The sequence below is a fragment of the Trichechus manatus genome, unplaced genomic scaffold (assembly GCF_000243295.1).
Source record: "Trichechus manatus latirostris isolate Lorelei unplaced genomic scaffold, TriManLat1.0 scaffold00040, whole genome shotgun sequence".
In the NCBI taxonomy this organism is placed as follows: Eukaryota; Metazoa; Chordata; class Mammalia; order Sirenia; family Trichechidae; genus Trichechus; species Trichechus manatus.
In genome coordinates, this window is record NW_004443976.1 from 3,940,788 (window position 1) to 3,960,623 (window position 19,836).

General features: G+C 38.2%; 1 protein-coding gene across 1 annotated transcript in view; it reads right to left on the reverse strand.

Annotated features, from left to right (window-relative positions):
* Positions 1-19,015, reverse strand: part of LOC101348940 (protoheme IX farnesyltransferase, mitochondrial) — a 205,594-nt gene extending 186,579 nt beyond the window's left edge. Inside the window, exons 1-3 of the mRNA XM_004376188.3 lie at positions 18,877-19,015; positions 13,652-13,785; positions 11,583-11,904 (exon numbers count right to left, since the gene is read on the reverse strand). Of these exons, the coding sequence (XP_004376245.1) occupies positions 11,583-11,904; positions 13,652-13,785; positions 18,877-18,919 (499 nt within the window). The 5' untranslated portion in view covers positions 18,920-19,015. The remainder of the gene's footprint in view (positions 1-11,582; positions 11,905-13,651; positions 13,786-18,876) is intronic.
* Positions 19,016-19,836: the final 821 nt, after the last annotated feature.

A 19,836-nucleotide genomic window follows, 5' to 3' on the forward strand; every position in this document is an offset into this window, starting at 1 on the left:
TTCTGTGAGCCTTCACCTGAAGTACAATAAGATATATAAAAAAAAAAAAAAAATTAAAATGTTTAACATTAGCAATTACATTTCTAAAACACTGATCCTACAGTAAAGACTTACATATACGGAATTGTTCTATAGCAAAAAACTGGAAACACTTCACTGGATTAGTTAAATAAATGATGACAAATCCATATAACAGAATAGTATGCAGTGAGGTGAATACTGTCACTGTTAGGAGAAAATGGCAAGTTGCAGAATCATATATAGAGTATGATCCTATTTCCAATAAAGAAAGCGAATAACCATATCTGTATCTTTAACTATGTTTGCATATTCGTATATATCTAGAAGGCTACATTTGAAGCAGGGGTTTTATCTAGAATGGAGGAAAAGGATACTGTTACAGTTTAAGATGTACGCTTCTGTATTTGAAAATTTTTATTTTTATAATAAGCCTATTATTAACAGTAATTTAAAGATACTAACAGAGAAATAGGACAAAACACGAAAATGATCATGTTCCTCCAAAGAACCTTCCAGGACTTTCCACTGCTATGGTATAATGGCCAAAACTCTTTAGCAAGATATACATGCCAATACGACAATACGGCCCCTGCCTAACTCTTTAACCTCAGCAAGCACCGTTCTGACATCACATTCGAGACACAGTATTACCTGCAGTTTCCTGAACATGCTAGGATGTATCATGCTTCTTTACCTTTGCTAAGGCTTCTCCCTCTGCTTACAATTCCTCTCCTTGCCTTCTCTGCCTAATAAATACCCATCCACCTCAACCTCCTCCACAGGCAGAAGCAAAACTCCCTTCTTTGGGTCCTCATTCTACCTTAGGCACACATCTATTATAGATAGCACCTATAAACATTTATTTCCCTAGTGACAGATAGAGTAATAATAATAGCATTAATAATAGCTAAAATATATAAAGTACCTATAACATTAGGCACACAGGTATTTCGCATGTATCATCTCATGTAATTCTCACAATGAAGCCATGAAATTATTAATTACCTTTATTTTACAGGTGAAGATACTAAGGCACTCTAAGGTTAAGCAAATTGCCCAAGATCACATAGATATTAAGAAAGAATTTTGGGTTTGAAATACAGATGTATCTGACCACAACCATTTTATTTTTATGCGTGTGTGTATATAATATCTCCCTATGAGACTATCAACTTCCTCTTGATAACAGAAACCATATGGGAGTTATCTGTATTGTGAGAACCTAGCACAATGGGGTACATGGTTAGTTAGTTAGTTGGCTCCAACTCATGGCAATCTTATGTATAATGGAACGGAACATTACCAGGTCCTGTGCCGTCTTCATGGTCATTGGTATGTTTGAGTCCATCGTTGTGGCCACTGTGTCAGTCCATCTCACTGAGGATTTCTCATTTTCGCTGATCCTCCACTTTAGCAAACATGATGTCCTTTTCTAGCGATTGGTCTTTCTTAATGACATGCCCAAAGTAAGTAAGCTGAAGTGAGTCTAACCATGCTTGTTTCTAAAGATACAATTCTGGTTGTATTTCTTCTAAGACTGATTTATTTGTCCTTTTGGCATTCACAGTAAATTTAATATTCTTCCCCAACACCAAAATTCAAGTGCATTAATTCTGATAGAGAACCAATAAATACTGCCTCTTAGTATTCCAAGGGGACTTAGTACTAGTCAGTTTCACCCACTATACAATGCAGGAACACTTTCTTCAACTTTTAAAAGTGATCTGTTTTCACTTGGATGATTCCAATGACAAAGGCCATTATCTTACAAGGCAGCCATCTCACTTCAGGCTAGTTCTCCTAAGAACTCTTCTTCAGACTGAAGGGCTCTGCCCCCCTGTTAGCACATGCAATCTCCTAAGTTCTGCCTTCTAGACTATAAATTTAACTGTATGAATTGTACCTTTAAGTGAACTGGGCTACAAATAACTGAAGATGCCTATCATTTGTTCATTGTCCTCTCTCTCACCATCTTTCTCCCTTCTCCCTTCCCTTTCCAAGCAAAACAATCCACTCCCCAAGTGCTAGGGTTTTCATATCCCCTCTTCCTTGTGGCTGCCTCCTCTGGAAGACTTTAGTTTGTCAATTTCCCTCTTAAAAGCAAGTGCCTACCAAGTGAGAAGCATTGTACCAAGATAGCTAGAAGTACTCAACAAGTATATGGCAAGGCTTCTGTTCTCAAAATCTTAGGTAAAATATAACACAAATTAAACTATCAAGTGTTTAACTATCTAGGAGGTGGAGCCGAGATGGCAGAGTAGTCAGATGGCTTCCTATGTCCCTCTTACAACAAAGACCTGAAAAAACAAGTGATTTGATTGCATATGAATATCTAGGAGTCCTGAAAAAGCCAAAGTTGAGGAATCAGACTGAGTGGCAGGGGAGAGACAGATGGTTCGGAAGCAGCAAGGAGTTGCCTGACCTGACCGGGTGGGAACCGCAGCCCTTCTGCCCAGATTGGCTCGGGTTGCACAGGGAGGCGGGCATACATCTATGTTTGGCAAAATTGTCCTTCAAAAATGAAGGTGAAATTAAGACATTTCCAGACAAATAAAAGCTGAGGGAGTTTATTACCACTAGACTTATCCTAGAAGAAATGCTAAAGGGAGTCCTTAAGGTTGAAATGAAAGGACATTAGACAGTAACTTGAAGCTGTATAAAGAAATAAAGATCTCCAGTAAAGGTAATATGTCATGGGCAAATATAAAGAGCAGTTTTATTGTATTTTGATTTGTAACTCTATTTGATACAGGCTACATGATTTAAAAGACAAAAGCATGAAAAATAATCATACACTTATATTATTGGGTATATAATGTGTAAAGATATAATTTGTGACAACAACATAAAGAAGGTGGGGGACAAAACTGAACAGGAACAGAGTTTTTGTATGCTATTGAAGTTAAGTTGGTATCAATACAAACTAGAGTGTTATAAATTTAAGATGTCAAATGTAATCCCCATGGTAACCACAAAGAAAGTATCTTTAGAAATATACATAAAAGGAAATGAGAAGGCAACCAAAATGGTTCACTAAAAAAAAAAAAAAAAAAAAAAAAAATCAAGATTAGGAAAAAACAGAAGGCAATCCTGGAGGAAATGGACAATAAAGGCATAAGATAGACAGAAAACAAAAAGCAAAATGGCATAAGTCCTTCCTTATTAGTAATTACTTTAAATGTAAATAGATTAAACTCCCCAAACAAAAGGCAGAGATTGGTAGGATGGATACAAAAATGTGATCCAAGTATATACTGCCTACAAGAGACTCACTTTAGATCCAAAGACACAAATATATTGAAAGTGAAAAGACGGATAAACATATTCCATGCAAATAGTAATCAAAAGAGAGCTGCTTTGGGTATACTAATATCAAACAAAATAGACTTTAAGGCAAAAACTGTTAAAAGAGACAAAACCTCATTATCGTCGAGTCCATTCCGACTCATACAGACTCTATAAGACAGAGCAGAACTGCCCCACAGGGTTTCCAAGGAGCGTCTGGTGGATTTGAACTGATGACTTTTTGGTTAGCCGCTGAGCTCTTTAACCACTAAACCACCAGGGCCCCAAAAGAAACAAAGACGGGCATTATATAATGATAAAAAGGTCAATGTATCCAGATGCTATAACAATTGTAAACATACATGCATCTAACAACACAGTCCCAAAATATATGAAGCAAACATTGACAGAATTGAAGAGAGAAATAGACAGTCCTAAAATAATATTTGGAGACTTCAATATACCACTTTCAATAATGGATAAGACATATAGACAAAAGATGGATAAGAAAATAAAGGATTTAATACTATAAACCAACTAGACCTAACAGACACACACTTTGTCCAATAACAGAACAATATATAGTCTTCTCCAGTGCATGTGCATCATTCTGCAGAGAAGATCATATGCTTGGTCACAAATCTCAATAAATTTTACAAAGTATCTTCTCTGACCACAACAGAGTGAAACTAGTAATCCATAACAGAAGGAAAACTGGAAATGTCACAAATACATTGAAATTAAACAACACACTATTGAATAAACAATGGATCAAAGGGAAATTAGAAAATATTTAGAAAATAACAATAAAAGTACAATGTATCAAAACTTATGGGATGTAGCATAAGAAGTGCTCAGAGGAAATTTTATAGTGGTAAAAAGCTACATTAAAAAGGAATAAAGATCTCAAATTTTAATAACCTAACTTTACACCTTGAGGAATTAGAAAATGAAGAGCAAACTAAGCCCAAAGCTACAAAAAGGAAGGAAATAATAAAGATTAGAGTGGAAATAAATGAAATACAGAATAGAAAAACAATAGAAAGAGTCAATGAAACTAAAAGTTGGTTCATTGAAAAGTTCAATAAAATTGACAACCCTTTAGCTAGACTGACAAAAGAAAAAAAATGAGAAGACACAAATAACTAAAATCAGAAATGAATGAGGGGACATTACTACTGATCAAACAGAAATAAAAAGGAATATAAGAGAATACTATGAACAATTGAACACCTACAAATTAGATAACCTACATGAAAATGGACAAATTTCTAGAAACACACAAACTACTTAAACTTTTCTATTTCTCAGGAAGAAATAGAAAATCTCAACAGATCTATATTATTTAATCATTAATCAAAAACTTCACAATAAAGAAAAATCCAGGGCTGGATGGTTTCACTGGTGAATTCCACCAAACGTTTAAGGAGACATTAACAGCAATCCTTCTTAAATGCATCAAAAAACAGGAGAAGGGAACACTTCCTAATTCATTCTATGAGGTCAGCATAACCCTAATACCAAAGCCAGATAACTACACTACAAAAAAAGAAAATTACAGACCAAGATTCCTTATATAGATGCAAAAAATCCTCAACAAAATACGAATCCAGAAGCATAATAAAAGAATTATATACCAGGACCAAAAGGATTATACACCATGACCGGTAATGCAAGAGTGATCCAACATAAGAAAATCAATGTAATACATACCACTAATAGAACAAATGATTAAAAAAAACAAAAAACAAAAAACACATGATCACCTCACTTGATGCAGAAAAGGGATTTGACAAATTCAATGCCTTTTCATGATAAGAACACTCAATAAACTAGGAATAGAAGGGAGATTCCTAAACATAATAAAGGGTCTCTATAAAAACTTCACAGCTAACATCATACTTAATTGGTGAAAGACTGAAAGCTTTCCCCTTAAGATCAGGAACAAGAATACTCACTTTCACCACTGCTATTCAACACTGTACAGGCAGTTCTAGTCAAAGCAACAAGGCAAGAAAAAGAAATAAAAGGTATCTAAATCAGGAAGGAAGAAGTAAAAGTATCTCTGTTCACAGAGGACATGATCCAATGTATAGAAAAACCCAAATAATCCACCAGAAAGTTACTAGAGCTAATAAATGAATTCAGCAAAGTGTCAAGGTACAAGATAAGCACACAAATATCAGTTGTGTTCCTACGCACCAGCAATGACCAATCTGAAAAGAAAATTAAGAAAACAATTCCATTTACAACAGCATCTAAAGGAATAAAATGCCCAGGTATAAATTTGCCAAGTAGATGAAAGACTTGCACAATGACAACTATAAAACATTGCTGAAAGAAATTAAAGAAGTTTAAATAAATGGAAAGTCATCCCATGTTCATGGATTGGAAGACCTAACATTCTTAAGATGTCAATTCTATGTAAAGCGATGTAAAGATTCCACAGAATTCCTATCAAAATTCCAAGAGCCTTTTTGTAGAAATGGTAAACCTGATCCTCAAATTCACATGGAATTGCAAATTGTTCCACACAGCCAAAGCAAGATTGTAAAAGGAAAACAAAGTAGGAAGACTCACACTTCCTGATTTTAATACGTACTACAAATCTACAGTAATCAAAACAATGTGATAATGGTATAAGGACAGACACATTGTTGTTGTTAGGTGCCATCAAGCCGGTTGTGACTCACAGAAACCCTATGTACAACAGAACGAAACACTGCCCAGTCCTAGGCCATCCTCACAATTGTTACTATGTTTGAGTCCACTGTTGCAGCCATTGTGTTAATCTATCTCATTTAGGGTCTTCCTCCTTTTCACTGACCTTCTACTTTACGACCCTCTACTTTATCAGCATGATGTCGTTCTCCAGGGCCTGATCCTTCATGATAACACAACCAGACTACATGAGATGAAGTCTCACCATTTTCGCTTCCAAGGAGCCTTCTGGCTGTACTTCTTCTAAGACAGATTTGTGCATTCTTCTGGCAGTCCATGGTATATTCAGTATTCTTCACCAAAACCATAATTCAAATGCATCAATTCTTCTTTGGTCTTCCTTATTCATTATCCAGCTTTCACACACATATGAGGTGATTGAAAATACCATGGCTTGTGTCAGGTGCACCTTAGTCCTCAAAGTGATAACTTTGCTTTTTAACACTTTAAAGAGGTTCTTTGAGCAGATTTGACCAATGCAATACATCTTTTGATTTCTTGACTGCTGCTTTCATGGGCGATGATTGGGGATCCAAGTAAAATGAAATCATTGACAACTTCAATCTTTTCTCCATTTATCATGATTTGTCTTACTGGTCCAGTTGTGAAGATTTTTATTTGCTTTATGTTGAGGTGTAATCCATACTGAAGGCCTGCAGTCTTTGCTCTTTATCAGTAAGTGCTTCAAGTACTCTTCACTTTCAGCAAGCAAGGTTGTGTCATCTGCGTATTACAGGTTGTTAGTGAGTTTTCCACCAATTCTGATGCCATGTTCTTCTTCCTATAGTCCAGCTTCTCAGACTATTTGCTCAGCATACAGCTTGAATAAGTATGGTGAAAGCATACAACCCTGATGCACATTTTTCCTGATTTTAAACCACGCAGTATCCCCTTGTTCTGTTCGAACAACTGTCTCTTGTTCTATGTACTCATTCAGTATGAGCACAATTAAGTGTTCCAGAATTCCCACTCTTCACAATGTTATCCATAATCGGCTATGACCCACACAGTCGAATGCCTCTGCATAGTCAATAAAACACAGGTAAACATCTTTCTGGTATTCTCTGCTTTCAGCCAAGATCCATCTAACATTAACAATGAGGTCCCTCCTTCCATGTCCTCTCCTGAATCTGGCTTGAATTTCTGTCAGTTCCCTGTCAATGTACTGCTGCAAATGTTTATGAATTATCTTCAGCAAATTATTACTTTTGTGTGATATTAATGACATTGTTCAATAATTTCCGCATTGTTTGATCATCTTTCTTTGGAATGGGCACAAATATAGATCTCTTCCAGTTGGTTGGCCAGGTAGCTCTTTTCAAATTTCTTTGCATAGACGAGTGAGCACCTCCAGTGCTACATCTGTTTGTTAAAACATCTCAGTTGGTATTCCATCGATTCCTGGAGCCATGCCTTCAGTGCAGCTTGGACTACTCCCTTCAGTACCATCAGTTCTTGATTATATGCTGCCTCCTGAAATGGCTGAACGTCTACCGATCCTTTTTGGTACAATGACTCTGGGTATTCCTTCTATCTTCTTATGATACTTCCTGGGTCATTCAATATTTTGCCCATAGAATTCTTCAGTATTGCAACTCGAGCCTTGAATTTTTTCTTCAGTTCTTTCAGCTTGAGAAATACCAAGAGTGTTCTTCCCTTTCGGTTTTCTAACTCCAGGTCTTTGCATATTTCATTACAATACTTTTTCTTCTAGAGTCACTCTTTGAAAATTTTGTACAGCTCTTTGAATTCACTATTTCTTCTGTTCGCTTTAGCTACTCTACATTTAAGAGCAAGTTTCAGAGTCTCTTCTGACATCCATTTTGGTCTTTTCTTTCTTTCCCATCTTTTTAATGACCTTTTGCTTTTTCCATGTATGATGAACCTGATGTCATCCCACAATTCTTCTGGTCTTCGGTCATTAGCATTCAATGCGTCAAATCTCTTCTTGAGATGGTCTCTAAATTCAGTTGGGATATACTGAAGGTCGTATTTTGTTTCTCCTGGACCTGTTTTGATTTTCTTCAACTTCAGCTTGCCTATGAGCAACTGATGGTCTGTTTCGTAGTCAGTGCCTGGCCTTGTTGTGACTGATGATATTGAGCTTCTGCAGATGTAGTCTCTATGTAGTCGATTTGATTCTTGTGTTTTCCATCTGGTGAGGTCCATGTGTATAGTCACTGTTTATGTTGTTGAAGAAAGATATTTGCAATAAACAAGTCACTGGTCTTGCAAAATTCTATTATGTGATCTCCAGTGTCTTTTCTATTACCAAAGTCATATTTTCCAACTACTGATCCCTCTACTTTGTTTCCAACTTTTGCACTGCAATCACCAGTAAATATCAATGCATCTTGACTGCATGTTTAATCAATTTCAGACTGCAGAAGTGGGTAAAAATCTTCAATTTCCTCGTTTTTGGCATTAGTAGTTGGTGTGTAAATTTGAATAATAGTCGTATTAACTGGTCTTCCTTGCAGGCATATGGATATTATCCTATCACTGACAGTGTTGTACTTCAGGATAGATCTTGAAATGTTCTTTTTGACAATGATTGTGATGTCATTCCTCTTCAAGTTGTCATTCCCTGCATAGTAGAGCATATGACTGTCTGATTTCAAAATGGCCAATACCAGTCCATTTCAGCTCACTAATGCCTAGGATATTGATCTTTATGCATTCCATTTCATGTTTAAAGACTTCCAATTTTCCTAGATTCACACTTCATACATTCCACCCTCCGATTATTTATGGATGCTTGGAGCTGTTTCTTCCTATTCTGTGTCACGCAAATGAAGGTACCGAAAGCTTTATTCCATCCAGGTCATTAAGGTCAACTCTATTTTGAGGAGGCAGCTCCTCCCCAGTCATATTTTGAGTGCCTTCCAACCTGAGGGGCTCATCTTCTGGCACTACATAGACAATGTTCCACTGCTATTCATAAGATTTTCACTGGCCAGTTTTTTCAAAAGGATACCACCACATCCTTCTTCCTAGTCTGTCTCAGTCTGGAAGCTCCACTGAAACCTGTCCACCATGGGTGACCCTGCTGGCATTTTAAATACTGGTGGCAAAGGTTCCTGCATCACAGCAACATGCAAGATACCACAGAACGACAAAATGACCCAGCAATTGCACTCCTAGGTATATACCCAAAAAACTTGAAAACAGGGACTCAAACAGATACTTGCACACCAGTGTTCAATGCAGCACGATTCACAATAGCCAGATGGTAGAAACAACCTAAATGTCCATCAGCAGATGACAGGATAAACAAAACGTGGTATATTCATACAATGGACTACTATTCAACCATAAAGAGGAATGAAGTTCTAATACACGCTACAACATAGAGGAATCTTGGAAACATTATGTTACGGGAAATAAGTCATATATACGAGAGGACTAATATTGTATGATCCCACTTATATGAAATATCTAGAATAGGTAAATGTATAGAAACAAAAGTAGATTAATAAGTACCAGTAGTGTGGGGAGGAGGAGATGGGTAATTATTGTTCAATTGGTACAGAATTTCTGTTTAGGTAGATGAAAAGCTCTGAAAATAAATAGTGGTGATGGTTGTACGTACGTACACACACACACACACACACACACACACACACACACACACAGACACACACACAGACACACAGAAGAATGATCCTAAGGTTTCTCAACTGGGGGACTAGAAGAATGCTGGTTTAACTGACAGAAATGGGATGATTAAGAAAGTAAAATTAATCTGAAGAATAAAGTAGGGATACTAACGTGGACATGTTGAATGATGGGTGCACACACAAAAAACAGGCTCCTGCTATTGAAATAGGTCACTTCTTATGACTACAGAGTGACAGGTCTCATTTTTGGGGTGACAATTGTATGACCATATCTTATCTGTGAAAAACAAAAACAAAAAAACAGTTGCCATATAGTCAATTCTGACTATAGCGATCCCATGTTGTCAGAGTAGAACTGTCCTCCATAGGGTTTTCAATGACTGATTCTTCACAAGGAGACTACCAGGTCTTTCTTCCAAGATGCCTCTGGGTGGACTTGAACTTCCAACCTTTCAGTTAACAGTGAGTGCATTAACTGTTTGCTTCACCCAGGGATTCTATCTTATCTATACCAAACTAAAACCAAACCCATTGCCATCAACTCAATTCCAATTCATAGCAACCCTACAAGACAGCGTAGAGCTGCCCCATAGGGTTTCCAACGCTGTAGATCTTTACAGAAGCAGACTGCCACATCTTTCTCCTGTGGAGCAGCTGGTAGGTTTGAACTGTGATCTTTCAGTTAGCAGCTGAGTGCTTAACCACTGCACCACCAGAGCTTTTTATTTTATCTTATCTATAGCCATTCTTAATATATCAACACCACGACAATCACACCACTTGTGTATGAGAAAAGATAACAGAAATGTGATGATTCCTTTTCAACTATCATAAACACTGAAGACTAGTTTTTAAATATTCCACCTGGAATTAGTCTCACTGTTTTAGAATTACACTATATATGTCTTACTGAGATTCTTCAGCTCTCTTGTCAAATTCCCTAAGTCTATGCATCATTCCCAGAAAAAGGTTTTCTTTAAGTGAGCTTGGTCAACGAGAAAAGAAATAGCCTGGTTTACCTCTTTTTACTCTGGATTTCAGGTTCAACTCTCTTTAAAAACAAACAAACAAAACCACTCTTTCTCCTATCTTTCTCTACTCTCAAAAGTCTCTCTGCCTCATCTCTTCATTTCCTCAGTCTGACTCAGTACTATTATTCACCACTTTCCTTTCTCAAAGAGTACCTGGTTTAACTTTATCATTCACCCATTACGTTCCTTCTCCTTATTGTCATCCCAGAAGGAAAGGAGAGGCCAAGTCTTCCTCGGTTTGCAGAATGGCCCAGAATACACCTTCTAGACAGTGTTAGCCCAGAATAAGCTATTTCTAAGTTTAGCTATAAGATGGGATAGTAATAATACGTTGTCTGACTCATTGGGTGATTGTGACAAACAAATGACATAGTAGCACACAATAGAATTTGGTGTAGTTTGCTAGAATTAGGCAAAAAAATCTGGTTCCAAACCTCCTTTCAGGGAAGCACTCTAAATATTCCCAAATACCACCCAGGAGCCCTATAAGAAGCAAGAAGAGTGAACTGGGAGTACCAGTGGTCACTGCTGGCTCACTGGCACACCAAGCACAGCAGTGTAGTCCATCCAGTTTTCAGAACTCAGACATAGAGAACTCAGTATCTTATTGCCATCTTTAAACTATAGTAGGTCTAAAAATACAAAAGACAAAGAAATAAGCAGGATTAACATTCTACTTTAATTACAAATAAAACAAGACTTTAGTTATAGTGTAATAATATTTACATTCTGTATAAATAGAATTTATAAACCTTTATTTCAAATCTAAATCTATGAGAGGAAAAATACCAAGAGGGTCTGCAGTTTCAAAATACCGCTTTTGGATCAGTAAGTAAAAATAGCTTTTGATTTAACTAAAAATAAAGTTTCAAATAATCATCTACCTATACTAGAAGGAAAGTACCTGTGAGTTTGATTTTGGATAGTCGAGCCAAAATTCCTGGCAAATCATCCAGATGCAGCTTCATCTCTTTCCATTGTTTTTCATCTTGTGTCTCTTTTCCCACTTCTACCGAACCTTCAATTATTGAGGCAGAGTCTAATTCTATCAACTCCTTTTCATTTGGCTTTCTGGATGAAGATAGGCTGGGCGGTGAAAGAGATCTCATCTCATATATTTCTGCTTTGGCTTGACCTGAAGATGTTTTTTCAAGGACAGAAGATGCCGTTGGTTCTGGCTTAGGTTTTACTTGCTGGCTGAGGCTTCTGTGCAGTTGTGTGACATACTAAATAAGAAAGTATATGTTAATCTAAAACCATGGCCCAAATGCTCTTAAATGGTTTTGTTTACTAACCCCTCCTATCAGTTCAGTTTTTATGGGACTTGAAAGATTTTCCTATAACTTTAACGTTAGTTAATTCAGCACTATGTATGGAGTGCTCATTATACCAAAATCTCTATAGATATGCACTTAATGCCTCAGCAGTGGTTTTTGAATTCTGTTTTAAAAAATCTTAAGAATTTAAGTTCCTTGAAAGAATTCCCCCAACACTACACCATAAACTGAAGGTGTAATACTCCAAACACAATGAAAACGTTTTCTATAATCCAGAGCCCACTGACTTCACAGCAGTGGGGTATGTAGAAGAAGGCAGGTGTTAGAGTCAGACAGTGTCTACCACTTACTGGCAAAACTGAGTAACTACTACTAACATTAGTAGGGAGGTACTTCATTCAGTTTTAAAAAGCACTTTATAATTTATACAATACATATCTCATTTAATCTTCTCACCAGTTGTTAAAGAAGATGTATCATTATTAGTATCTCTCTAACTGAGGAAACCAAGGCCCAGAAATTAACTGACATGATCAACAACCAGTTATGGGTGGCCTGGGACTAGGACCTGCCTGTCCTGATAACTAGTTAAGTGACTTTTTTATACATCACAAAGGCTTGAAATAGTATATACTAGTCTTAGATAATAACTACACAGTCATAAATAAATAAAAAATAAATTCAGAGTCTTGTTTACATGAAAAAAGTAATACACATATTTGCGTTTGGCCCCCAACTTAAAAAGACTGAACATATCTGGAAATTTAAAACTCTTATCAAAAAATGACTTAAGATAGGACATTTTAAATTAAAAAGAAAGAAATGAGAGAAAAGTTAAATAGGACTTGCAATTATGAATTTACTTTTCTTTCATGTTATGAGTTTTTAGCTATTATTCTCCAGTGTATGATCCCTGTTCTTTGAGAAGGTGGGAAGTGTCCTCACTGGTCCTCACGGTGTCATGGAATCAACCTAGATAAGGGCCCACACGAGTACTGAGATGCATTACCAATGCCCACTGTAAAATGCCTAGCAAATTACAAAAACTAAATGTCTTTGTGCCTACTCAAAAGTACATATATTAAAAAACTTTTTAAATATATTGCTGATGTAAGAATATCATAGGGCCACACTGTCAAAGCTATGACTTCTGTATTACTGATGTACTCACAGAACTTGAAATAATTGACAAAGTTGTAGCCTAATAGTTCAGCTTTTCCCAACTTTAGCCTAGCTAGAATATGCCGGAAGTTTTCAATCTTTCTCCAAACCTAATCAATACGTTCAGGACCATGCTTTGAACCTCAAATGCCAGAATTATTTTGATTTCAGTTAATAATAATTAAAATAAGAGATGAAAGTCTTGGATAAACGTAAAAAAAACAAACAAACCAAACCCATTGCTGTCGAGTCAATTCCAACTCATAGCAACCCTATAGGACAGAGTAGAGCTGCCCCATATGGTTTCCAAGGAACACTTGGTGGATTCGAACTGCTGACCTTGTGGTAAGCAGCCGAGCTCTTAACCACTGCACCGCCAGGGCTCCGTAAACTTAAGAGGACACTAAATAAAAGTCCTTTTCAAAGAGTCCTTCTTAAAACTTTTCTTGCAATCGCAATTTCTGAAATTCCCTCACACGAGAGAAAGTAAAGGCAGACAGAGACAGGCAGAATAAGGGTGGTCTTCTAAATATACCATGCGCTTGAGGAAGTTAAAGTGCTGAAATGTAATCCACTGCTTATTGACAGTCCTGAAAAGGCGCATAAACTTCTGAGGGGATTCCTGCCCAGCTCTTCTTTCCAGATACCAGACACATCCTCCTACCCAACCTACAAAACAGAGAAAAGGGATAAAAATGTTAAAATGATTACTCTTTCTCACCAAATGATGACCGCCCCTACCAAGAAGCAAAGCCAGCATCACATTAAGCATTGCCCTGTGTGACTGATCAGAACTTTGAAATGATCTAGATGAGATTTGTGAATAAATGCAATTTATCAGCCCACATATTGTTTCAGTCAATTTAATTCTTCAACAGAGATAGGGAAAATTTTCGTTTCAGGACCATTACGCCTTTATTATATTGAATGCCGAAATGATCACACTGTAATAGAGGTCTTTTTAAAAAGAAAAAGTAGAATCAGTTCAGTCACTTAAAAGAATTAAAAATGAAAAGCACAATTTTTCTCGATAAAAAGCAGTAAATTGAAAGATACATTTCAACTTAATATTTTGGCCATGTAGTGAAAGACAATTAAAAGGGAGAGGAAATAATTCTCAATAAAGTATGACTCTATCAATCTAGTTAGGAGGAAGCTAGTTTTATTATATTCAGATTTGGCTTTTATTCATTCTACTAAACCTTCTCTCAAATATCAATAAATCCAATGCTCCCATCTCAAGCCTTGTTCCAATTCAACCCCTCGACAGTATGACACTACAGATTCCCTTTCTTTTAAATGTCTCTCCTCCCATGGCTTCCGTGACACTAACGCTTCCCGGTTCCTCTGCCTCCAGTACCATCACTTGTCAGTTTCCTATTCTATCTCCCTTGCTCTCCACCACTTTAAGGCAGTTGTATCCCCACTGTTTTGAACACTACATACCGCAAATGCAATTATAGGGTAATTTCTAATTTTCAACCCATTTCTAGAGCATCATGTACCTATTTCCAACTGCATTCTTCATATCACATGGATGAGTTGTAATATGCCTTTTTTTAAATTTTTTAATTGTAGTAAAAATATATATGACCAAACGTTTGCCATTTCAACATTTTTATTTGCACAATTCTGTGACATTAATCATGTCCATCATGTTGTACAACCATAATCACTATCCATTTCCATATTCTTCCATCACCCGTAATAGAAACTCCGTGTCCCCTAAGCAATGACTCCCCTCCTCCCCCGGCTCCCGTCCCCGATAACCACTAATGAACTCTGGTCTCTATGCATTTGCCTATTCTAGACATTTCATGTAAATGGGATCATACAATATTTGTCCTTTTGTGACTGACTTATTTCACTCAGCATGTTTTCAAGGTCCATTCATGTCATAGCATGTATCAGGTCTTCATTTCTCTTTTTGGCTGAGTAATATTCCATTGTATTGATATAACACATTTTATTTATTCATTCCTCTGCTTATGGACACTGGGGTAGTTTGCAATCTTCTGGCTACTGTGAATAATGCTGCTGCAATATGTTTTTAAGTATACTTTTCACTCTTATCTCAGTTCCCTACTACAGATGAAACTATTACCTATTTAAGAGTTTAGGAACATCTTTAACTCTTCCTTCTGCATCACCTAACAAACCACGAAGTCTCGTCAACTTCAAAATCTTGGTCTAATCTGTCCACTTCTTTCCATTCCTACTGATACAGACCCTTATCATCTTACAGTTGGACTATGGTAATAGCATTATTCAAGCCAGTCATTCTGTCTTCACTAACATCCTTTCCTCTCAAACCTAGTTCCATAAAGCCAATCCTTTCGTACACAAAACTCACCACAGTGATATCTCATCACACTCCACTAAGCACACCATACAATTACATACTTTTGTTGACTTTTACTCATGTTGTTTCCTTGCTGGCAATGTCTCGCCCCTACTCTCTGTCTAATTTCCAAAGGCTCTTTCAAATACTCTATATCACACTGTGCCATTTTTCTGGTACTTCTCAATGCAAATTGTTTCCACTGCCATATTTTTTAGTTCCTGATAACAGGAACTTTCTTCTATTCACCTTTGCTACAACAGGTAGCAGAATACTTTTCATATAATAAAGAAACAATGCTTGTTGACTGACATTAGACTGGGGAAAGTTTACTTGGACTGTGGGGAAAAAATGATCACCACCCCTTGAAATACATGATAATTATCTTAAACTGGAGATAAACACTTCTTCACTGAAATTGTATTTCAAATCTCAGTTAATTCTGAAAGGTTTACTTTTCACATATGCAAATAAGTTTTCTCTTTACAATCATATGTAAAGCAGTTTTTTTTTCTTTTTAAATTCCCTTTGAAATTTTAGAAATGTATATCATCCTAAATGGCCACAAGTGTCCTCTGATATTCAAGGTTGTGTGTGTGAGAGATGGTTTGTATTTTTTCTTCTTTATCTTAATATTGTTGAGATATTAGGATTTCAATATTAAAAGGTTACATAGAAACTATCAAAGTTTTATTGTTCTGAGCCTTTCTTTCAAAACCAGTTTTGAGTTTATCTGGTTCCAATGGGAAATGCATGTGGCTGGGAGGGAAAGATTAAGTGGGTGAAACTGAGATTTTACAAAATGGTAGGGAGAAGAAAACACAGCTAGGAAACTACATTTAGAAATGACAAAAACACTTCATTTAGTCAAAACATGTCACATTTCTATAAATCAAGAGTCTAAAAACTGAAAGACATTTCAACATTATGTAAACAAATGTAGACTTGTAGCTACACAGGGCTTACAATAAAAAAATCATTTGTCACTGAGTCAACTCTGACTCATGGTGACCACATGTGGGTCAGAATAGCACTGTGCTCCATAAGGTTCTCAACAGCTGATTTTTCAGAAGCAGATTGCCAGGCCTTTCTTCTGAGGCACCTGTGGGAGGACTTGAACCACCAACCTTTTGATTAGCAGCCAAGCGTTGTAACTGTTTGCACCACCCAGGTACAACAACTCTGGGAACACAGGATCATATCTACTATTCACCATCAACAGTGGATCATGACTGCAAGACTTTTAAAATCAGGTGAGCAGACAAGTAAGTGAAAGGCTCTGATTTTTCTTTAATGCCTATTAAATACTTTGAACTTTTAGAAGCAAAATCACACATGACTACTAGATATTCAATATAATCTCAGTCTACCTCCCTCCCATCATGTTGTTTCCCCATCAAGTCTTGTGTGGAGCTTCCAAGTAAGTCATATAGACCATTTACTATCAGATTTTTTTTTTTTTTTTTGCTATTATGTTGTTTACAGTTTTAGGAAGATGAGTGCCTATTAATTCCTTCTATACCACCATCACAGAAACTGATCCAGCAACTAATCATCTGGGCCATATGCAGCCCACCTACTAGAACTAGGAAATTTAGAGCAGTCCTATAAACCCCAAAACCAAACCTGCTGCCATCAAGTCAATTCTGACTCACAGCGACCCTATAGCACAGAGTAGAACTGCCCCATAGGGTTTCCAAGGAGCAGCTGGTGGATCCAAACTGCTGACCTTTTGGTTAGCAGCCAAGCTCTTAGCCACTTTGCCACCAGGGCGCCAACCAGTCCTATAGGCAGCTGAAAATACAGAACTGAAAGGTAGAAGAGAAGATGTTCTGAGAGGTGCACACCGGAGAGACCTCCACACATTAAGTGCTAATTCAAGAAGAAAGGATTAGCTCTCTGAGAATGAGTGCCCAGGATCAGGATCAGCGAACACTCACAGTCAAGGAGGGGAGAAGTAACAAAGAGGTGATTCAAAAAGAATCACAGACCTTTTTAAAAAAACTTTATTCTATGGAAAATTTCAAACATATACAAAAGTAGAAGAGTAGAGAGTGAGCCACCATTACTTATCTCCTAGCTTCAACAATTACCAACCCATGGTCAATCTTGCTTCATCTATACTCTTGCCCACTCCTCGCCCTCCTCCACACTTTCTGAACTAGAAGACACCTTTGAGATTATCAAGCTCAATCGCATCATTTTATATATGAGTAAACTCAGTTCCAGAAAAGTCAAAAGATTTGCCCTGAGATCACATGAACCAGAAAAGACCCAATAGGAATATTATGGGAAAGAAGGGAGGAATTTCATAGACTCATGGTGATGAGCACTGCCAGATGCTACAGAGAGCTTGTGATAGGTGAAGCCTGAAAAAAGCTTCTGGAATTTTAGCAACAGGGAGTCCTTGGCTTCTCCAATCTGGTCTCCAACCTGGACCACTGGCAACACATTCCTCATACTGCCATTAGTTATCATTCTAAAACACTGGAGGCAAACAATTCCCAACCTCCTCTTTAATTTTTTCCCATTTCATCAGGACAAATTTCAATCATTCACAAATAGTTATTGAGAGCCAAGAATGTACCAGGTACTGTTCTAGGAACTGGGGATACAGAGGTGAACAAGATAAATATTGTCCTGCCTTCACAAAGTTTATACTCTAGTTGGGACCAGATAATAAACAGGTATAGAAATAAACAATTAGACTATGCTAATCATGATGAAAGAAACAGAGCTACATGAGAAGGAAGGGGGCCTTACATAGGGTGGTCAGAGTAGGCCTCTCTGAAAAGGTGACATGTGAGCTAAGATCTGACAGATGAGAACTCAGCTTTGCAAAGAACCAGGAGTCAAAGAACATTCCAGCTTCAACATATATTTGTCACAGGACCCCTCAAGCGGGAGGGTTATATAAGGGACCACACTACAAAGCCAAAAATCCGAGGGGACTAGGGCCCGCTGTCTGCAGTCATCATCATTATCATCCTTATCACCATGACCCTTTATGTGGGAACAAGGCTTCTGAGTGGGAACAAACCATTTCCCTTTTCATTACAAGTTAGGGCCTAAAAACTGAGGCTCTGACAAGCCAAGAGGTTTGCGAAGCCCTAGCTAGAACTCCTGCTCTCTCTCCTCCGCCTTCACTACCTGAAAATCTAAAGGAGCCCCAAGCATTGCCGCTTCCCGGGGGTGGGAGGCGGAGCAGAAGGTGTGGACCACAAGGGTCACAGCGCTAAACAGAGCCCTAGCTAAGTGACCTCTTCACCCCGGGCTACTCGAAAGGGTACTTGCTTCCAACCCGTGCCCAGCCGACCTCCCCAAGGGCTCCCAAGGTTGCAGCCAGCCGGAACCACAGCCTCAAACGTGGCAAAAAGAAGAAGATTGCCCCGAGGTCGTACCCGGAACGGCTTCAATACCTGTCAGGAGGCGTGAGGAGAGAGTGTGCGAGGATGTGGCCATAATGCACGCATCTGACCGCTCCTGGAATCCCGGTGTACTCTCTCCTCACCGGCTACTGGGCGCCGCCATCTTCCGACCCCACGCGACTGGGAGGAGGGACATTTCCGTTTCGTCACTTCCGGCGGGCAGGACCTGGGGGAAAAAGATCTGTGACTGGAGGTGACTGGGACCAGAAAGCTGGGAGAGTGTTGGTTTAAGGGTTGGTGACTTGAGCTACTTCGGAGAAGAGAGAGAGAGAAGGTGTGGCAATGTCCTCCTGAAGAAGAATCGCGTGCGAACGGCATGCCTGCGCCTCCTGGTCGTAGAGGCTGGCAGCTCCTTAGGGTGATCGCGTGCATCCCCTGGACCCATCTCATTCTCCCAGGACCTCCTGCCATGGGCCAGGCTTGGCTGCGGACTACTCGCGGGTAATTCAAAAACTTCTTGGTGGCAAGAGAGCATTCATTGTTCAGTGTTAGGGTTTTCGCTTTCCATGCAGGAGACCCAGGTTCCATTCTCAGCCAGTGCACCTTATGTGTCCGTGGAGGCTTGACTGATTGTTGCTGGGATGCTGAACAGCTTTCAGTGGAGCTTCCAGACTAAGACAACTAGAAGGAAAGGCTGGCGATCTACTTTCGAAAATCAGCCAATGAAAACCCAATGGATCACAAGTGTTTGGGTTCTCCATGAGTTGGGGGTCCACTCCTAAACAACAACTACTGGTGATCATAGTGCTAATGATGCTTCCACTGCCCCGTCTGATCAGCAGTGCAGTTATAACTTCACTATATTTGCTATCAAACTGGAGGGCCGATGAACTAGAGGCTACTTGTCCCTGAGCTGCACCAAGGATATGAATCATCAGAATATGTTGAGAAGAAGAAGGTAGTACCATGCATGTAGGGCTTAAGATTTCTGGCTGTGAAGTGAGACTTGTA